The sequence below is a fragment of the Cyprinodon variegatus genome, unplaced genomic scaffold (genome assembly GCF_000732505.1).
Source record: "Cyprinodon variegatus isolate N-32 unplaced genomic scaffold, C_variegatus-1.0 Scaffold109, whole genome shotgun sequence".
NCBI classification, from domain to species: Eukaryota; Metazoa; Chordata; class Actinopteri; order Cyprinodontiformes; family Cyprinodontidae; genus Cyprinodon; species Cyprinodon variegatus.
The window spans coordinates 507,676-527,129 of NW_015150562.1; the positions used below are offsets into that span (position 1 = coordinate 507,676).

A 19,454-nucleotide genomic window follows, 5' to 3' on the forward strand; every position below is an offset into this window, starting at 1 on the left:
GACTAAAAAAGAACCTTAAATAAACTGATATCAACATTTACTATTTGTACAAACCACAAAAAATTACAATCTTTTGATTTGAATGCCAGAATTTAAGTCTTATATTGCACAACAGGCCCGACAACCAACAGTCGTTTTTGTTTGCTCCTTACTTCACACCAGTAGGTGGTGCTCCTTGCTTACTGGATGTGCTGCTTAAAACTGAGAGCATGCTCTAAATGCTAAGACTGAATGCTATAAAGTTATTCAAAATTATTAGTTGAAGGGTGTGAAAACTTATGCATGCAGCTTGTTGCATATGTTCTTACTTTTCCTTATAGTTTTATTGCACTTTTAATTCTTTAAAAGGTAAAAATCTAGCTTTTTAGTGCCCACAATGACATCAAACACCAATAACTTGAAGTGTGTTGAAATTATATGGCTTGATTCAAAAACTTGTTAAAGTCATAGGTTTGTTTAACTGTTCAAAACTATACACCAAAGATCACTGACATATATAAACAATTACAATTGTATGTGCACTTCAGAAACTTAATAGATTTTAGATTGTATCTATATACAGTTGTGATGTATTTGCTTTTCATAGCAAATAATTCTGGTTGAAGGGGAAGGTCTAAATATCATCAGAGGTGTGACACCATAGTGGAAGAGCCTGAATGTTATCAGACAAGGAAAAGGTGACACGACGTGAGGGAGATAACCTGAAGGGATTGGAAAAAGAGGAATAAAAAAATTATGAGGAGCCCAATATTTACTTTTGTTTTGTCCCTCTTCTGTATGGTGGGCCTGCTGACTACTCTCGTGTGGCATATAATGGATAACAAGTAAGCAGCTTTATGGATTTTAGAAATTAAAAAATATATATTTCTCTATCTTGTTTATTTATTTCTTGTTTCTTAAGAGAGCTTTAAATGTTTAATTAACAGCACATTGTGTCTTTTTTTTTCATTTATGTGATTTAAGAAACAAATGCTCTTTTAATAGAAGACAACAAACTTTACCATGGAAAAACTAGTAAAAGCTTTAGAGAGAATCACAATTTTAACAACTATTTTCATTGATAATAACGTCACTGTAAGGAATCCCCTTTATGATTTTTTATTTTACTCCATATAAAGTAGCAATAAATAAATAAATTTGTGTTTTTGATCACCCAGCCAATTTTGGATAATTAAAACACTGTAAAGCATGTAAAATTACATTTCAAAAGTCATGGAAAAACACCAGATTTCTAATTTCTTTAACACTCTGTTCGTGTCTGATTGAATGCACTGAAACCATACCAATGCAAAAAACAATTCCCACAGAAGGCCTAGGGCTTCAAAGACATTCTGTTCTGACAAGGGTAAAGAAAACCGCAAAACTATATGATGAATTCCAGATTGCAGAGACGGGAATTCACGCCCTCTTAACACCCATCAAAAAAATGCTGAAAGACAGGACTTATTTTAACTTCGTGACAAAATGATCTTTACTTAAAATAATTTTTACCCTTTTCAAACAATGCATTTATGATAATTTATTACGGTATGTGTTTAAAAGGAAATGTAAAAATCAATTTACAGACTGTCTTTAAAAAAGAATACAGCAAAGGGTAAAGAAACTTTTACTTAGGTTTTTTTTTTTTTTTACACTTGCAGCTTTAAGTCGACCTGAATTTGGACCCGTTTGGTTAAGTAAGAAAGTACTGAGGAGGCGGTCTCTGGGGCGCAATAGTTGATTTCTGGAAAAAAAACAAAACATAAAACCTGTTGGGCAACTCTGGTGTAAAATAATAAACACTCGCATGAAAAACACCAAAATTTATTACAATTATTATATAATATTATGGGCATAATATATTACCTAACAGGGATCTCACAGTGCATTAATCCGCGCATTCTCCTGAATTAGTTTAACTCTTTTGACCTACATGCAAACCAGACAGAAACCAGACGAGAGCTGCAGGTCTTCTTTCAACCGGTTCAAACAGACATTTGTAATGTCTATCAAAGAAGATTTAACAATCTATTTACATATCTTATGGCGATACAATTCAAGAAACATAAAAAGCTACTATGTACATAGAAGAAAAAGATTAATTGCTTAAATGACATCGCAATATGGCAACGGTCATGTGATAAATACCTGTGGGATAATTTTTACTGCTAAGAGCTGGTTCTCTGGAAATCGAGTCCATCTTACTTCTTTAGTTATTCCATCTACTAGATCACAAAAAAGTCACATTTAAACATATAATAACAAATGCTATTTAACTAGGGTTAAAAAAAAACAACACCGTTTCATCCTGAAAATGAAAAATATACTTTTTCTGTTGACAACACCTATATAGTCCCCCCCCTTGAGGCATTCAAAAAGGTATACTTTGAAAATGCTACATTAAATAATCAAATTAAAGAATATGATATAATCATAAATATCTATTTGTGCTTTTTGTTGGTGGTATTTTTATTTCAAGAACAACTTAATTATTCAACAAAGGCACATTTTTATTTTTGTGTCTGAGAGAAACCCCCTCAACCCTGCTTACATAAAATATAAGGAATTGACATGAAATTCGCTAATTTCAGTGGGAAAGGGGATTTAGAGAACTATGAAAAAATGTATATCTGTGTAAAAAGTGCTAATTTGTTTTGTAGTATCATCAAAACAACTCACATCATAGCTTGTTGTAAAGATGGGGTTTGTCTGAATCCAGTGATATTTAATGTGCAAATATAGCACGCACAGTCAGTGTGTTAGAGTAGATTTTATGTGATCAAAGGTAATTTTTCCAACAATCTTCTTTGACATAAAGCTACAGTAAAAATGGGGAGTGTTTGTAGAGTGGATGGAGTTGACCTATTTGATGATGTGTACTGTTAGCCTGATAAACCAGATTAAATGTGAGATTAAATGTATAATTTAGTCTGGACCTGATGAATGAGACATCGGAAGATTGTTGATGAGAACAACCCGTTGTCTTTCAAACCATGTCTGTGCCTATTGGCCAACGCTCTGACCAATGAGAACAACTGACTGTGACGTAAGTGCAACAGAAAGCTGGTAGCGGAGTGAAAACAAACAGCCTGTCTGGAAAACGGCAAATATATCCTTATTAAAAATTAATGAGCGTAGAGCCTATTACTGCTGACGTTTCAACGAAAACCCCAAGTCTAATCCTTCCAAATCTGATTCCAAAGCTGAATCAAAAATTACCACCAGAGCCAGCGCTCCTTCAAACACAACTATGCCGAGAGAGGGCCGCTGCAGATGGGGTGCGGTTAGCCCTGGCTGCCGTTAGCCCTTGGTTGCTGTCCACTCAACCTCGGAAATTGTTTTTTTAATTATGCATTAAATCGATAAATGGACCATATAGATGCTTTAAAGTATAATAATCGCGCCTCAAAAGATCTTAAAACGTACTTTTATTGAACAACAAAAACAGAAAAGAGAAATTTAAACTTTCAATGGAGCGCTCCATTGGAAGCTGCTGCTGCCACAGTTCAATAGTTGTCGCCATCTTCCTTGTTGCTCTTTCTCCAGCGTCGCGCAGCTTTGTCGTCCCGCCCTGAAAACCCCGCCCACTTTACATCCAAAAATTCTAAACACATCTCTGCGTTGTGATTGGCCCGCCAGTTCTAGGGCCTGGGGCATTGATCGAGGCTAGACCACTCGCAGGAAACAATTATTTTTACCGCTGGGCTAGTTTACTAGCCTAGTTTTCCGTGACATTGAAGTGTTAAATGACTCACTTAGTAAAATTTGTTAAATTAATTCAAGCAAGCTTTGATTGGATTTTAAGTTATTGTCTAATTTTTTCTCTTTTGTGTTTTTTTTTTCATTTTAAAAAGTTTAGCAGAATGCTCAAAAAAAAAAAAGAATGTTCAAAAACATCTTGGGCTTTGGTTAATTTCTGTTGAGGGATTTTTAGATAAACCCTCCTTTGTTCAGCAGGGCAGAGGCACTGTAGAGTCTCCCGATATAACTGGTTTCTGCTTTTTTGTAACACCTTCTAGGAAAACCTGCACCTGCCACTAAGCCTCTTTGAGCATGATTGATTTGAATTCAGTTTTTTTTTTTTTCCAAGAAAGAAACCTTTTCCTGTCTATAGCCATTCACTGCCCTCACCTCCAGCCAATGGCTTTATTTTCCATGTACAGGGTCCATGGACCTTAATTTCACTCGCACTATAGTTTTGCCAGCCAGATATCCCTCTAATCTTGCCTTAGGCAGATTTGAAATTGCTCAAACGTACTATATTAACAAACCATAACTGCAAACAAAATGCAGTTACGGTATCACGTTTCCTTCAGTTTACAAAAATAATTTTTTTTTATATAATATTAAACAGCAAAAAAAAAAAAGATGTAATAATAATGCACTCTAAGAAGAAATTGGTTCAACAAACAACAAATCTAGTTGGTTAAACCAGTTTTGGTTTGATAAAAAAAAAAGAAAATGTTCAGAAACTGACCAAGCCATTAGTTTCAGATCAACCACTTCAACTGATTAATGAAACAATCAATAAAAATGGTAACTGATGGTAAAGTAATTTAACTGTTTGGCTATACTCAAGTGTTATGTAGTGTTTTTGTAAAGTTGAAAAAATTAGAAAACAATCCACTGGACTTTGTTTTCCAAGTTTGAAGACGTTTTACTTTCCATCCAGGAAGCTTTTTCAATAAAAAAAAATGTCTGGATTAGGGTTGAGTTCCAGGCTTTATAGAGTAGCCCAACAAAGCCCTGTTATGGCTTAGAAAACATTCAAACTGAACCGACAGAACAGGTTCTCCCCTTAGTAACGGGGAGTCGTTCAGGTCTTTGTTTGCCTGCAATACCGGATACTGACCTATTTCTCTGAAAAGGGAGTCGTGAGGGTCATTGTTGGCCTTGTTGGCCTTGCTGACCCCGCTGCGCTCTAGGTTTTAGAGAGCTAGAACCTGAGACCACCCCTCTCAAAAACCTATAATGCAGCAATAGAGTTGATTCCTTCCCGATATCATCCAAAACATCTCGCCTAGGCATAGATCAGTATCAGGTATTGCAGGCCAACAACAACCTCAAGTCCAGTGGATTGTTCGTTAACTTTTTTGGAATTATTATAATGGCATATATGGTTGATTGAGAATCTTCACCAGCACAGTCTTGTTTTTGGACTGTGGGAGGAAGCCGGAGTACCCTGAGAGCATGCATAGGGAGATCAAGCAAACTCCATGCAGAGACATACAATCGAACCTGGAACCTTCATATTGCAAGGCAGCAGTGCTAAGTACTGCACCACTTTGCATCCCAGAATGCATTGTGATTATACAAACACAGCCGATTATCAGATCAATGTGTTCTGACTACTTTCATGTTGGATTGAATCTGGACTGAATAAAGTCAATCACACAATTAGGATACTGTCGTTAGATCCTTTCGCTAATATTGTGGATGTATTTCTCTTGTTGGTATCACAGTTTTCTAGAGAGTAACCATCAACAGCTTAAAATAAGAAGTCAACCTCACTCCTTTGCTTCCTGTAAAAACTGTGGGTAAGAAAAAACAAACAAATACCTATACCTAGTCAGATAAACATTTATTTGCACTACAGAAAGTAAAACACTAACCTTCTTGCTTAATATGTTTAATCATGACAGGGAGAATATTAAGAAAGCTTTAGAAGTTTACTCTGAACCCTGGACCAGGCAAGACTACAATTATGAAAAATTAAGGTAAAGATGTCATTAATAATTTCTTCACATGGAAAATAATTTTTGAAAAATTATACATGTCTTAGAATTATATATTTCAAGATAATGGAAGGTTTTTGAATGTATAATGTGCTGTTCAACGATTTCCAAATTTCTTTCTTTTTCTTTGAATAAGAAAAAAATATTTTGTTATAGTAACTCTGCTATGTCAAAAAAACAAATGCCAACAGGTTTTATTGCGATTTCACAGGCTGGACCTAAAAGCCAATGTCAATGGTTTTGATACGGCCATCATTAGCCAGATGAACACTCCAGTGGGATCGCAGCTTGTTTATGACGGAGAACGAAAGAGGACCTTTGTTGTGGATCCTAAGGTTTTCAACTTATTTACAAAAGTAAGTTATTTTTTAATTATTAAGGCTGTTACAACAGCTAATTTTCTAACAAAATAATTATGTTTAATTATTTGTTTATAATATTCTTCTATTAGAGACAAAAGAGGCAGCTTTAGTGTTTTTGGTTCCTGGAAGACATTTTGGCTTGGTGCATAGTAAAAGTCTTAAAATCTTCCAGACTTCTTGTTATAATTGCGTTTGTGCCATTTACTTAGATGACAAATATCCATTCTAGTTAAGCCGTTCTTCTAATTAAATTGATTACAGGCCATTTAACAGGTTAATTTAAAAATCATTATTAAAATGACACATAAAACACATAAATAAAATGTATGTATTTATGTAAATTTCATACTGAAATCCTAAGCAGGAACATTTGTGTGTTTTTTTACTTATGCACCTGTATATGTGATGCACAAGCAGCATCACAGGAGTCGGTCCACTTTATTCAAGGTATTCAAGTTTAAAAATATCTCAGCACAACTAATGTTGTTGCAGAACAGATGCTCACGATGCTAACGTCAGCATCCACAGCTGCGGCACAAACTTTTATGCCAGCCCACATCACACCAGATGACGAGCTTTAGAGCTCACAATAAGTTAGTTCACATCTGAACATCTTACCTCGCAGTTAAATATGGATTTCAATATGGATCATTTGTCTTAGTAGGTGGCTTAAGAAGAAAAAGTAGTTTCAGTAGTATATGTTGTTATTGCACTAAATGTTGCATGTGCAATAGCAAATGTTGAGCTCTGAAAGGTAATGATTGGTGGACAGGTCTAGTCTTATAGTTCTGTTTTTAGTACTAGAAATGGAACCGTAACTTTCTCTAAAAGGCTGTATTATATTCCTTGTTGCTATGTTTATTTTTGTTTTTATTTTTTTGCCACATTTAATGGATATAGTTGTGCTATCATTAATATTCATGTACTTTTAACACTTGTGAAGAGGTATTTTTTCAATCAATGCCTTTTTATAAAAGATTTCCTGTTATGGATACGTACAACTTTACCATAACTGACAAAACACTAAACAGGAAAATAAAATACAGAAAAACAATCCCTGCACATCAATCCCATTAACTCCCACCCAGGTCACTGTTTGGTCATCTCCACACGTTACATCCCTGCAAGTACAAAGCACATTCTAGTAAAAGTTAAATAATTTCAAATATAATGGTATATCTTGAAACATGTCAAGAAAAGGACCCCATGCATTTACAATTTTCCCAGTTTAATGCTGAAGAGAACATTTAACTTTTTCCAGTTTCAAGCACTGCATAAATTGAGGTAAACCGTATTTATTGCTAAATTGTTCAAACAATGCCAATTTTTCCTCTATGAAAATTTCTTTAAAGTAAGCAAGCCCACTTCTTTGCCACTCTAGCAATGCCCCATCCTGAACAGATGGTTTAAAAAAATGATTAAGTGCAAGGAAAAATCATGAATTTGTTTCACCATGGGATCAGGATAATATTAGACAAAGAAAATGAAAGTGTGGAAAAGAATTCAGCAGCGTATTAAATTCCCTTTGAACAAGTTTTGTTTTCTTTCTGTCATTGTGATACCCAAATTAGTAAGTTCTAAAATATTTGTTTTGGTATTTAAATATAAGAACTTAATTTTGGTAAGGTTTAGTTTATACCCAGAAATCTGAGCAAAGTGACAAAACAGATCCAGGACAAGAGGCATTGAAGTTTATGGTTTGGGAATAAAAAGTAAGAGGTCAAATGCATAAAGTGCCACCATAGGTTCTATACAGCAGCAGCCGGCCCATTGGGATCACCCTCTTCCTTTTTTCAAAGTAAAAGTTACATTAAAAGAACTGTGTAACACTCCTCCTAAAACACCCTCACTGGCTCCTGAAGACAGCATATCCACATCCAGATCCTCCTCCCCATTATAAAGCTCTAAATAACCTTGTAAAGTATATTTGTTTTATAACAGGTGCTGATAAATCAATTTTATTATGGTTATATATTATTATTATCATCCAACATGGAAATTGTCCAATTTTTCATGTCCTGGATCCATATATTTTGTCGGGAAAAGGGATAGTAGACATGCAAGACAAACTGGAGAAAACATACATAAAAGTGGAGGAAACAAACACAGAAGATCTACACTGCAAAAAACATTCTGAAAATGAGTAAACATTTCTTACAATAAATGTATGTACCCTTAATTTGAGCAGGAAAATAAGATGATCTGCCAATGGAATGACTACATTACCCTAAAATAAGATAATAAGATAATAATATATTATGCACTTGAATTGAGAGACTGCAGTTGTTTTATTCTTAATTTAAATGTAAATTGTCTTATACTATTGGCAAAGAGTCTGGCTTAACCGTCTGAATTCAAGAATAAATGCACTTATTTTGAGAAAAAATTACTTACTTAGTTTTATATTTTTGCAGTGTCTAGAATGCTGAACTTATTTATGAGTTACATTACAAATACTTTTTGGACTTCTGCAATCAAAATTTCATCTATGATTTTACCTACGTATTCCTGCTCCAGTTTAACAAAACTACAGTATGTAGACTTTTCTAACCAGAATTAGTTTTTCTGCAGTAGTGGCAGAATCAAAAGATCATGATATTTGCTTTGCATTTCATGAGAATATTTCATAAGCTGTCTGCACAAAACTCCTCCTGTTTAATACCTGTGATAAAAAGGAACAGCAAGTTTGATCTGCCAAGACAGAGTGCAATGCTTTATGGAGTCTGATCACCTGATAACTGGTCACCATCCTGGGTCAGGAAGCAATGATAATTCCTGGATATGCATTCCCTCCCAATTCTCCCATTTCCCATTAAGCAACAATTGTAAACAATTTACATGAATTGTAAACAATTCATGTGAGTTGTTGCTTACAAATTTGTCACACTTTGTTAGATTTTTTTTGTTAATCTGTGGTATGACTCATCCCGCTGATTACAGGGAAGATGGATGTGATAGTTGGGAAACATTTAAATATATGCAGACTTTGATCAGGTTTTATACTGTAATCCCTAAGCACAGAAAAAACAAAACAAAACAAAACAGACATCTGACAAAGCAAGTTCAGATAATTGGTACAATTCTATTCAACCGGTCATTTTTATAAAGCCTTTTTTCTATTACGGTACAGTCTATTACAGGAAATACATTCTGAGAACATAGTACACTTAGACTTTATGTTCCCAGACTACCCCAAATCTGGCTAAAGTCACAAGGGTAGTCAAAAAATCCCATAGTAGCAAGGCTTCAACTCCAACTACTGTACAAAAGCATCACACTATTCGCCCTCCCCAGGAAAACCTAAAGAGGTAAGTTCATCTGATTATGAGACCCCAGCTTCGGGAGGAGCAATGCAGCTTTCAACCTGACCGTAGACCGCTGGACCAATTCTACACCACATAGTGCCTGAGGTCATTATGTAAATTTGTGTTTTGTTGACTTGGAGAAGGCATTTGACCATTTTCTCTGTGGGGGGCCATCCAGGGGTATCGACTCGGTGGTCCTTTTACTAGGGCCCATTTAGTCGCTGTACAAGTGGAGCAGGAGTCTGGTCCGAATTGCCTGTGTTAAGTTAGACCTGTTGCGGGTTGCATGTTTGACTCTAACTGTCCTTTAATGTACAGGATTTCTCGGCACAGCCAAGGGCAGGGGGTATTTCACTTGGGGAACAGCAGATTTCGTTGCAGCTTTTTGCAGATGAGGTGGTTCTGCTGGCTCCCTCTTGTCAAGACCTACAGTGCACCGACTGGGGTGGTTTGCAGCCGAGTGTGAAAAAGTGGGGTTAGCCTCTCAAAGTTCAGATTGAGGGGGTCCTGTTCATGAGGTGGACTGTGATGGTGAACAGGGAGCTGAATCACAAAGCAAAGCTCTCACTTAACTGGTCTGTCTACATTCCTACCCTCACCTAATGCCATAAAACCTGTATTATGATTAAAATAACAAGATCTTGGATACACACAGCTTAAATCAGCATTCTCTGCAGGGTGACATGGCACTCCTTTAGAGATAGGGTGAGGAGTTCAGTCAGTAGAGTTAGTTCTTCTCCACGTCGGGAGGAGTCAGCTGAGGTGGTTCCGGACATCTGTTCAGGATGCCCCCTGGATGCCTCCTTTGGAAGCTGTTCCCAGCACATCCCACTGTGAGGAGGCCTATGGAAGGGAGATTTACATGGATAAAATGTTTTTGATTGTGATCCCAGTAGATCCCAGCCTCTCACCAAAACCCAGTAATGATTGCTTCCATTCTTTTTTGTCAAATTGCACTTATCATTAGTGTTTTTATTTTCAGGAGACACCTCAGATTTACCATCTTTCATGTTTTAGCTGACATTCATCAGTTCCCTTTTTTTGGTCTTTGACTGCTCTGGTAATAATTTTTACAGTATACATTTCCATAGACATATAGTTTTATTATGCTTTTTTTAATATATGTAAAGTCCTTCAAAAATACATTTTAGGGTTTTTTTGCATTATTTTTTTTACACATTTGAAGTACAATGGTATAGCAAAATGTTAAAAATGTCAGCAACAGAAGAGTGAAGAGGAAGCACACTCTTTAGATACAAAGAAATGTAATTCTTTTGAGCTTGATGTAAGTCCAAGTGGAACAAGATTTTCAGCAGTTCTTATTCATTTGAGTAAGAAAGCACTGTAACCATTAGTAATACTGATATACCTTAAAACCATATTACCACTCAAACATTCCATACAAAATTGAGTATGCACTTTAACACAAATCTATAAGGCTAATACTGCTTCACAGCATCTCAGAGAAAGACATTTGGCTTTGGCAAAGAGGTTTTTGACAGTTTATCATAGCATATATACAGTACTGCATATCATTTTTTTGTTTTTTACAGTGGTAAAAAAAAACAAAATCAAATGCAACAGAAAAATGCTGCAAAATAAAAAACAACAAAAAAAAAAAAAAATACTGCAATCACTAAACATAAAGCAAAAACCTGCATTATACTTTCTTCGTTAATCTCCTTTTACTGATCCACGGAACATTTTTTCAGAGTGAGTGTGCAGCTGGTTTTTATAGTTTCATGTTTTTCTTTATTTGATTTGAGCATTGTTTTGCTTGCAGCTTTTTTTTTTGTGGTTGCTGCATTTTTTGTTTGCATGTGATTTGCAATCTCGTTTCGTCTTTCACTGTGCGTTTGCACCTGTCGGCCCAGTAGTTGCTTAAACCACAAGTAAATTTAAAAAAAAAAACAAATAAGGTACCATTTAAAGAGAAAAAAAATATTTCAAAATCATAACATTAATTACCCAAAATCTTATTCTTTAATTTTAATTTACATTAATTATTTGTTTAAAGTTAACAGATTAAAATGTGAGTTTCAATTAAAGGAAATAATGGTTTTAATCCAACTTTGTTTTGCTCAAATGACCTTGAACAAAAAATTTCTGCTGCTTATGATTCCAGGGACATCCTTTTTCAAATAAAAGATGGGACACATGTTCTGTAGTCGGGAATGGTGGGATCCTGGGGAACAGCAGCTGTGGAAAAATGATAGATTCAGCTGAGTTTGTTATCAGGTGAGCAGGTTTTGAGAGTGAAACTAATCCAGAGAAATTAAATCAGTTTTTCATATCTAAATTTATGTTTTTTCTTCAGGTGCAACCTGCCTCCTTTGTCAGACGGTTATGAGAAACATGTTGGTACTAAAACAGACCTTGTGACTGCAAACCCAACCATCCTCATAAACAAGTAAGCTGATAACTTAGTTACCCTAAAAAAATTATACATAGCTGTGTTTTTTTTAATGCATTTTTAATATATATTTGTAGATTTGAGTCACTGGTAGGACGTCGACGGCCACTAATGGAAAAGCTGAGTAACTACGGCAACTCAATGTTGGTCCTTCCTGCCTTCTCCTTTGGCATGAACACAGCTGTATGTATGAGAACTTTTTACGCCATTCAAGACTTTCAAGATGCCATCCAACCTGTCATCATCAATCCTGAGTACATCTATAAACTCTTTCTCTTTTGGCGTTCACGTGGGCTGAAAGAAGCGCGCCTCAGTACTGGAGTTATAATGGCAAGCCTAGCTTTGGAGCTTTGTGACAATGTGCATCTTTACGGATTTTGGCCCTTCAGTGTTCATCCATACAACTTCAGAAACCTGACTCAACATTATTATGATGACATGAAACCAAATGGCAATTTTCACTCCATGCCATCTGAATTCAACATGTTGTTGCAACTTCACAAACAAGGTGTGCTTCGTCTGCACCTGGGAGAATGTGAACCAGATCAATATCAGTAACAGGGCAAGACTTTGCTCTGTAGCGACAAGACAGGGAAATTATTGTGATTATGCCAAGTGGAACCGCAAACTTTGTTCTTTAGACGTTAAGCTATCAAAACACATTCTTCATGCTAAAATGAGGTGGGCTCTATTTATAATAATTGTTAATAAAAATGTGCTAAAACAAAATTCCCACTATAGTTCTGCAAGTCATTAGGATTGATAAATAAGGACTGCAAAACAAAGGGCAGTCTCTGATATTTCACTAAATGAATAACCAATCGCATCTCCGTATTTGATAAAACAAAGTTAGCTTTTGATAATATCAGAAGGATACTTCCTTAACACAGTCTCAGATTTGACAAGGGAGATTTCGGTAGAGTACAGTTAAATAAAATAAGTTGCTTGTTCAGACAACCTACATGAATTTATTGAGCAGATTTTCAATTGGTTCTGATTAACTACATATGAACTTGCAGATTTTGAAATCCCATTGAAACACAGGTTTAGCACATTAGCTACATGTGAAACATTTTCAGTTGTGAATGATGTCAGTAAACACGTAAAACCAGTTTTTATGTCCATACTATAAGATCAAAAAGATTATATGAGTAATTTCAAGCAGGAAGATATATTAGATGATAAGTTAAAATGAATAATTAATGTTGAATTGATGAAGAAACATATTCTGAAAGTATTCAGAAGTTAGTAGACCTGTAGCTTGAAGCAAAACAGGCAGCCACCAAGGATTAACTGAGATGGCATGATAATGCAGAACATTCTAACAAACTGACACCAAGGTCAAGCTGCAGCAAATAAAAAAACAAACAGGAACATTTAAATGTATTTTTTTTTTTTGACAGTAAAAGAGGATTTAATATGTTTAAGACTTTTCTCTTCTCTTGCATCTGAATAAACCACAACTACAATGTTTACAGTAAAAAAAAAAAAAAAATTCTATTTCATATAAACTGTTCAGCATGAAGTTAGGAAGGTGTGGACTTCTCTGGGTTGGGTTCTTTCCAAAGGCTAATACTTGGCCTAAATTATGTAAACAATGGAAAAATAATTTGAAAGAAAACAGCAGATTAACAGAGGAATGGGTAAAAAAAAAAAAAAAAAAGGGAATCAGGCTGCTTCAACCGACAGGCTTAAGTACAGATTTAAACTTGGTTAAGTACAGTAGCTGCAACAAAAGAGATGGTATTATAAACCTGAATTATTTTAAACGACTTGGTAATAATGCAGTGCATTAAAATCCCTTGTATCCTGTGAGACATTATAGGTCAAAAAGAAAACGTCCCCTAAAGGTTACTGCAGCTAGTGTTTTTAAAAGTTTTTTTTTTTTTTTTCTCAGTGAAGCACTTTGTGATTCTGTGTCTTTCAAAGCACTATGCACATAAGGTTTACTTATGTGCTCTCTATTGAATTGAAGAAAGTAATTCATAATCTGTATGCACCACCACTTCTTGACAAGGAGGATAAACAAAAAGTTTTGTCTTTAAGATTTTGTCAACAGTTCCAAGCATTATGGTTACACAAAGAAACTTGAAACTTGATCGGGAGGGTTATAGGTTTCTTGTATTGATTTTTAATCTCTGGAATGTGGAGCTAAGAGTGTCAATATAGATTCAAGCACAAGCTAGATTCATAAAAGTACAAGTACACATAAAAAATCATGAATACAAAGGACATGATCTAGTAATTTATTTCTGATGTACACACATATTGTGATTTATCTTCATGGAGTCTCTTGTAGTTCCATACTGGGGGAGGCAATTTCATTTATTAGCACTGGGAGGACTCTTTTAGTCATGTCATTTAGTCACTAGGTACAGCTTTTGAATCTCTTTTTTTATGTACTTCACCTTATCCTTTGAAATACTTGGGTAGGATTTGCAATGCAATCACACAAATACTTACAAAAAAGCTTCTTTACCAATTTTTACTTGAACATCTGTAAAGGTTAAAATATACAAGGGACAAATTGAGAATTATATTAATAAAAAAGAAAATCTAACAAAATATTTAAGTGGGTAAAATATTGAGGTTTCAAAGTATGAGAGGCTTTGCTTGTGCTGTAGATGTATGTGTGTATGCAGTAAGTAAAGTAAATGCTGTATTTGCAGTCTGATATATGAGCATGTGATTGTTAAGGGATGATCTGGGGGAAAAAGTTTTTTTTTTCAACAATAAAATATTTATCTGGAGGACAAACCAAATGTTTCAGGATTATTATGACTCTTGTGTTGTCATTTCTATTGAAAGAAGATATCAACTGTCATATTTTACCGCCCCCAAGGAGGTTATGCTTTTTATAAGTTTGTGTGTCTCTGTCTGTCCATCCATTCCTTTATCCGACTGTCCATCTGTCTGTTGGTGTATTGGATTACTTGAAAGATTATGAATGGATGTTAATGAAATTATTACCAAATGTGCACCTCAGTCCAAGGAACAATCCATTCAATGTTGGTGACGATCCACATCATAATTTGGATGCAGGAATATTTCAAAGGACTGTTTAACATTATATAGCGGAACAAGCAGTTCCCCTCTAAATGATCCAGATCATGTTTTAGTTTTAGCTATACCGTAGGTGTAAGTCACAGTATGGGGCAAAATTTGCTTCTTGGCCAAAGTCTGCTCTCTGAGTGTTTTTCTAGTTCTTATTGGTAGCTTCACAAAACCATATCAATAGAAATGTTTGTCTTATATGAAATATGGTGAGCTTTGTTCTCCAAAGTCATAATTTAAAAGTTTAGGTCGAAAAAACAAACAGAACAATGAAAAGACAGAAAAGATCCCCACTAAATCTAGACTTACTGTGATCCCAGTGTTTTTTAGTTTTTCTTTTTTTTTTTTTTTTACAAACAGGACAGTTAATAGTTAATAAATATTATGTGCAATATTTCAAATTTAGTTGACATGGTTATCTCTAAACATTGCTATCGCAAAGGTGATATGTTTGCTATCGCAAAGGCGATAGCAAACAGTTCCTTTGTAGTCCCTCAGATACATCTGCAATAAAAAAATAAATAAATAAACGAAAGGGACCAGAAGAGCCTTCAATTTAGCCCACCTTATAAGCGATAAATAGACAGGAACACAGCATCACCTTTGGTAAGAACATGTCTAGTGAAGAAGGGACTGATCGTCGTCAAATGAACATTTCGATCTGTTGGAGAAGCTCTCTGCCACTTGGCTCATATACCTCACTGCTCTGGTGGTGGCATTTTGTGGGCAGGGATGGGCAAAACACCTGAGTAGCAGCTTTTTACGTGGACGTGCAAACAAGAGCAGTAGGCTGGAACAATTAGTTGTTTTGTATGGTAGTTTCTCAGGATGCAAAGTAAATTATGATAAAAGGACAGTTTTACCACTTGCAAAATTAAATCACTCTGGGTGTCAAGGTATCACTACATTTAAATGGACTTTGACAAGTGTAAAATATCTGAAAATGATAATAATCTAAAAATCTCTATAAACTGAATTATGACCCACTTCTTAAAACGATTGCAGAGGATCTACAGAAATCGTCTACCTATTACTTTATTTGGAACAATGACCTGCATTAAAATGAACATTTTGCCGAGGTTGCAGTATTTCTTCCAATCACTTCCCATACCTTTACCACAAACTTTCTTTAATTGTCTTAACACAGCTGTAGGACACTTTGTATGGAATGGTAAAGTAGCCAGGAGGTCTATAGAAATATTATCATGGGATTAAAAATCAGGAGGGCTTCAATTACTCAATTAAAAGAAAAACATCTTTGCAGCTCAAATGCAATTTATTTTGTCCATCTCTATGTTTGAAGGTGACACTGTTCCATTTTGGATAAACATTGCATTTCATTTTTTGAGAGATGCTGACTTTTGTGATTGTGTATGAGTGTATGAGTATGACTTAAAAATACCACGTAAAGCAACAGATAACCCAGTTCTATCCCATCTTATAAAAACTATGGTATGACATACAAAATTATATTGGAAAAAATTTTGACTGTTGCCAAAGTCACAGCTGAGACACAACCAGCTCATTCCATTGACTGTAAACAACAAGATTCTGGAAGCCTAGTATCAAAATGGAATTCACATCTTGAAGGTCTGCTTTGAAAAAGGAACTTTGTTGTCTTTTGAACAATTGAAATGTAAATACAGTTGGCATCTCTACTTAGGTGTGAGTGTGTGTCTGTACATGGTTGTATGTCTTGTGTGTCTCTGTGTTGCCCTGCGACAGACTGGGGACCTATCCAGAGTATTCCCCACCTCTTGCCCATAGATTGATGGAGACAGGCGCCGTCCCCACTGCAACCCTGACAGAATAAGCGGGAGAAGATGGAAGGATGTTACATATCATTTTTAAAAGGTTTTAAAAATAATTAATTTTCTTTGTCTGAGACACTAACCTTATCAGACTTTGTAATGGACAGGAAGTTATTGAAAATGTATTGTGTAATTTATTTTTCATATAAATCATTGGAAGTGAATTTTGTAAATGTTGCAGATTGTTTATGGATGTTTGTCTGTTTTAATTAGCATTGTTTAATGGTATTTGTACTTTTTAATGTTAAAGGGTTTTTTTGGACCTCACTGGCTGCCCTGGAAAATGAGGGCGGGCCCTATAAATGCTGGTGGGATGTTTGCACTAATAATTGACTTGAACTGTCAAGCTGTTTGTCATCAAGCAAGCAATAAACACTTAGTGTTCACCAGTTAAAGCAACAAGGTATGTTTTGTTTAGTTATTTGTATAGTAAATTTATGTTTTGTATTCTAATATTTGTATATGTGCTATATGTTTTAGTTTTCACGGTGACTAAAGTAACTGGTGACTGTGATGAGGATCTTCATCAAAGAAAATAAAAGGCTTAATTCACCCGTCGAGACTGGCTGAGTAATTCAAGTGCTGGGGAGCTGCAACAGTGAAAACTGGAGGCTTCTGTTTGGATTGCACATCGGCTGAAGTTTGATGCTGCGTCGGAGTCAACGCCGCAATGAGGAGCTGTCTCTGGTGGATTCAAGTTTGAATCAGAAACTGAATTTGAAAAGATGACAACTGGCCCGGTGAGAAACTGACTGTTCAAACAAAGCGGAAATAACTTGGAAATGATGTCACTTGGTTGATATTCATTAAATTAAATTAGTTTAAGGCCTATGTTTGGTCAAATTATATGCTGAATAACTTATAAGGTATGTAATTAAAAACAAAAGACAAATATTAGAATGTTTTTTGTAACTAAATGTTTAGTTTGAATGTGGGTTTAATTTCATTGTAAGGTTTTAAAGTTGAGATGTCACTCCCATGTGAAAAAGGATTTTCTGCTGAAGATGTGTGCACTGAAGAAAAGCCAAAAAGACAAGAGTTGGTGTCAGGTGCTCTAACAAGAAAGTTAACTGAAAAGGGAGAGCAGTATAGAGAAGCAGAGTCTGCAAAATGGATAAAGGCATTTATTAAATCTTATACCTCTTGGAAACAAATTGCCAGAGAAGCCAGGGAGAAATTAAAGGGTTTCTGCTCTCAGGAGAATCTGAATGAAATAAATCAGCAAGTCCAAAACAGTCTTGAGAAGTTGAAACAGAATTATGAGTTTCTTCAACATAATTCTTTATATACTCCAGATAGTGTACAGAAACTATACTAACAAATTAGATTTATGATCTTGTGTGTAAGCGTTTAGAAGTGGGTATTGTTGAAGATAAATTTAATCATGAAGCTGAAAAGGAAATAGTGCGAGAAGTCTTAAATAGAGATGAATATCAGTCTGTTTTTGAAGAAAACTCTCATGAATGTTCTTCAGATTGAAGCTCAACATGCGAAAGTCAGTAAGCTTGAATGTGAATGGAAATGTAAGGAGTCCCGGATTATGGCAGATATGAAGCTGAAGTGCTACAGCAGCTTGATGAGGAGAAGAGTAAGTTAAAGGTAATGCAAACATATATGGAAGTAAAAATGGCTGCAGATCGGCTTGATGTTTATGGCAGAACTTGAAGCTGGTGTTGAAGGGGAAAATCTTGATGTTAAGCCTGATGTAAATTCAGTGCAAACTTTAAAACGCCTAAGAAAGTCAGCTGCAAAGGCTGCATCATTTCTGCCACCTCATGTTTGCTCTGAGATTCCTGCAGTAAACTTGGTTGAAGCCTTAACAAGCTCATTTAGTTGAAGTTGCCTTCCTGTACCTGAAATATTCCCATGAAACCCTTTGAAATTTGTGGACTTTAAGATATCATTTAGACCTTTAAATAATTCAAAATCTTGGGGGAAAAAATCTTGCATCTGAAAAGTTATCTTTCTGGAGAAGCCCGAAAGGCTGCAGAAGGTTTCTTTTACAGAAGCTCTGAAGGTGCTTGGTAAGTTCTACAGGAAAGATATGGAAACTCATTTGTAATTCAGAAAGCATTTAGGGATAAACTTATGACACGGTTAAAGATTACACCAAATGATCCATTGTCTCCCAGAGAGTTTGCTGATTTTTTGAAAAGATGTGAAGAGCCTCAAGTAAAGGGACTGTTGATCTTAAATGATTGTGAAGAAAATCATAAGATGTTGAAGAAATTACCAGATTGGGTTGTACGTAAATGGAGTAGAGTTGTTGTTCAGGTACTTGATGCGTGTGGAGAATATCCATCTTTTGAATGTTTTTCTAGATTTATACAAAAGGAAGCACATATAGTATGCAATCCTATTGCTTCTCCAGTTTTGTTAAAGTCTAGAACTTTAGCAAAGGCTTTTAATACCAGCAAAGGCTTTTAATATCAGCATTGAGTTTAGGAAACAAACTGTTCATGTTCGGAAATCTAAACTAACTTGCTTGGTTTGTACAGACATGTCCCATGGTGATGCAAAATATCCAAAATTTGCAGTTAAATCAACGGAAGACAAAATATCTTTTATATAGCAAAACCATCTTTGCTTTGGATGCTTAAGATAAAAGGCCATTTATTGAATTATTGCAAAACACGGCATATTTGTGGTGAGTGTAGACGGCTTCATCCTACTTGTTTACACAAGGAGAGAGCGAGATCTCAGGATGTTGCTCAGCAGTGTTCCATATCTCCAAAGGAAACGCCTCAGGTTTCTCATTGTTTTATCTTATGCACTCACCCTAAAACATTTCAGTT

At 35.3% G+C, this 19,454-nt stretch overlaps 1 protein-coding gene across 1 annotated transcript; it reads left to right on the forward strand.

Moving 5' to 3' along the window:
• Positions 1 to 663: 663 nt before the first annotated feature.
• LOC107084826 (alpha-2,8-sialyltransferase 8F-like) lies at positions 664 to 13,458 on the forward strand. Its single transcript, XM_015374859.1, has 7 exons — positions 664 to 824; positions 5,442 to 5,516; positions 5,622 to 5,696; positions 5,926 to 6,070; positions 11,507 to 11,619; positions 11,699 to 11,791; positions 11,872 to 13,458. The coding sequence occupies exons 1-7, from the start codon at positions 736 to 738 to the stop codon at positions 12,350 to 12,352; spliced, it is 1,071 nt and encodes a 356-aa protein (XP_015230345.1). The 5' UTR covers positions 664 to 735; the 3' UTR covers positions 12,353 to 13,458.
• The last annotated feature ends 5,996 nt before the right edge of the window (positions 13,459 to 19,454 follow it).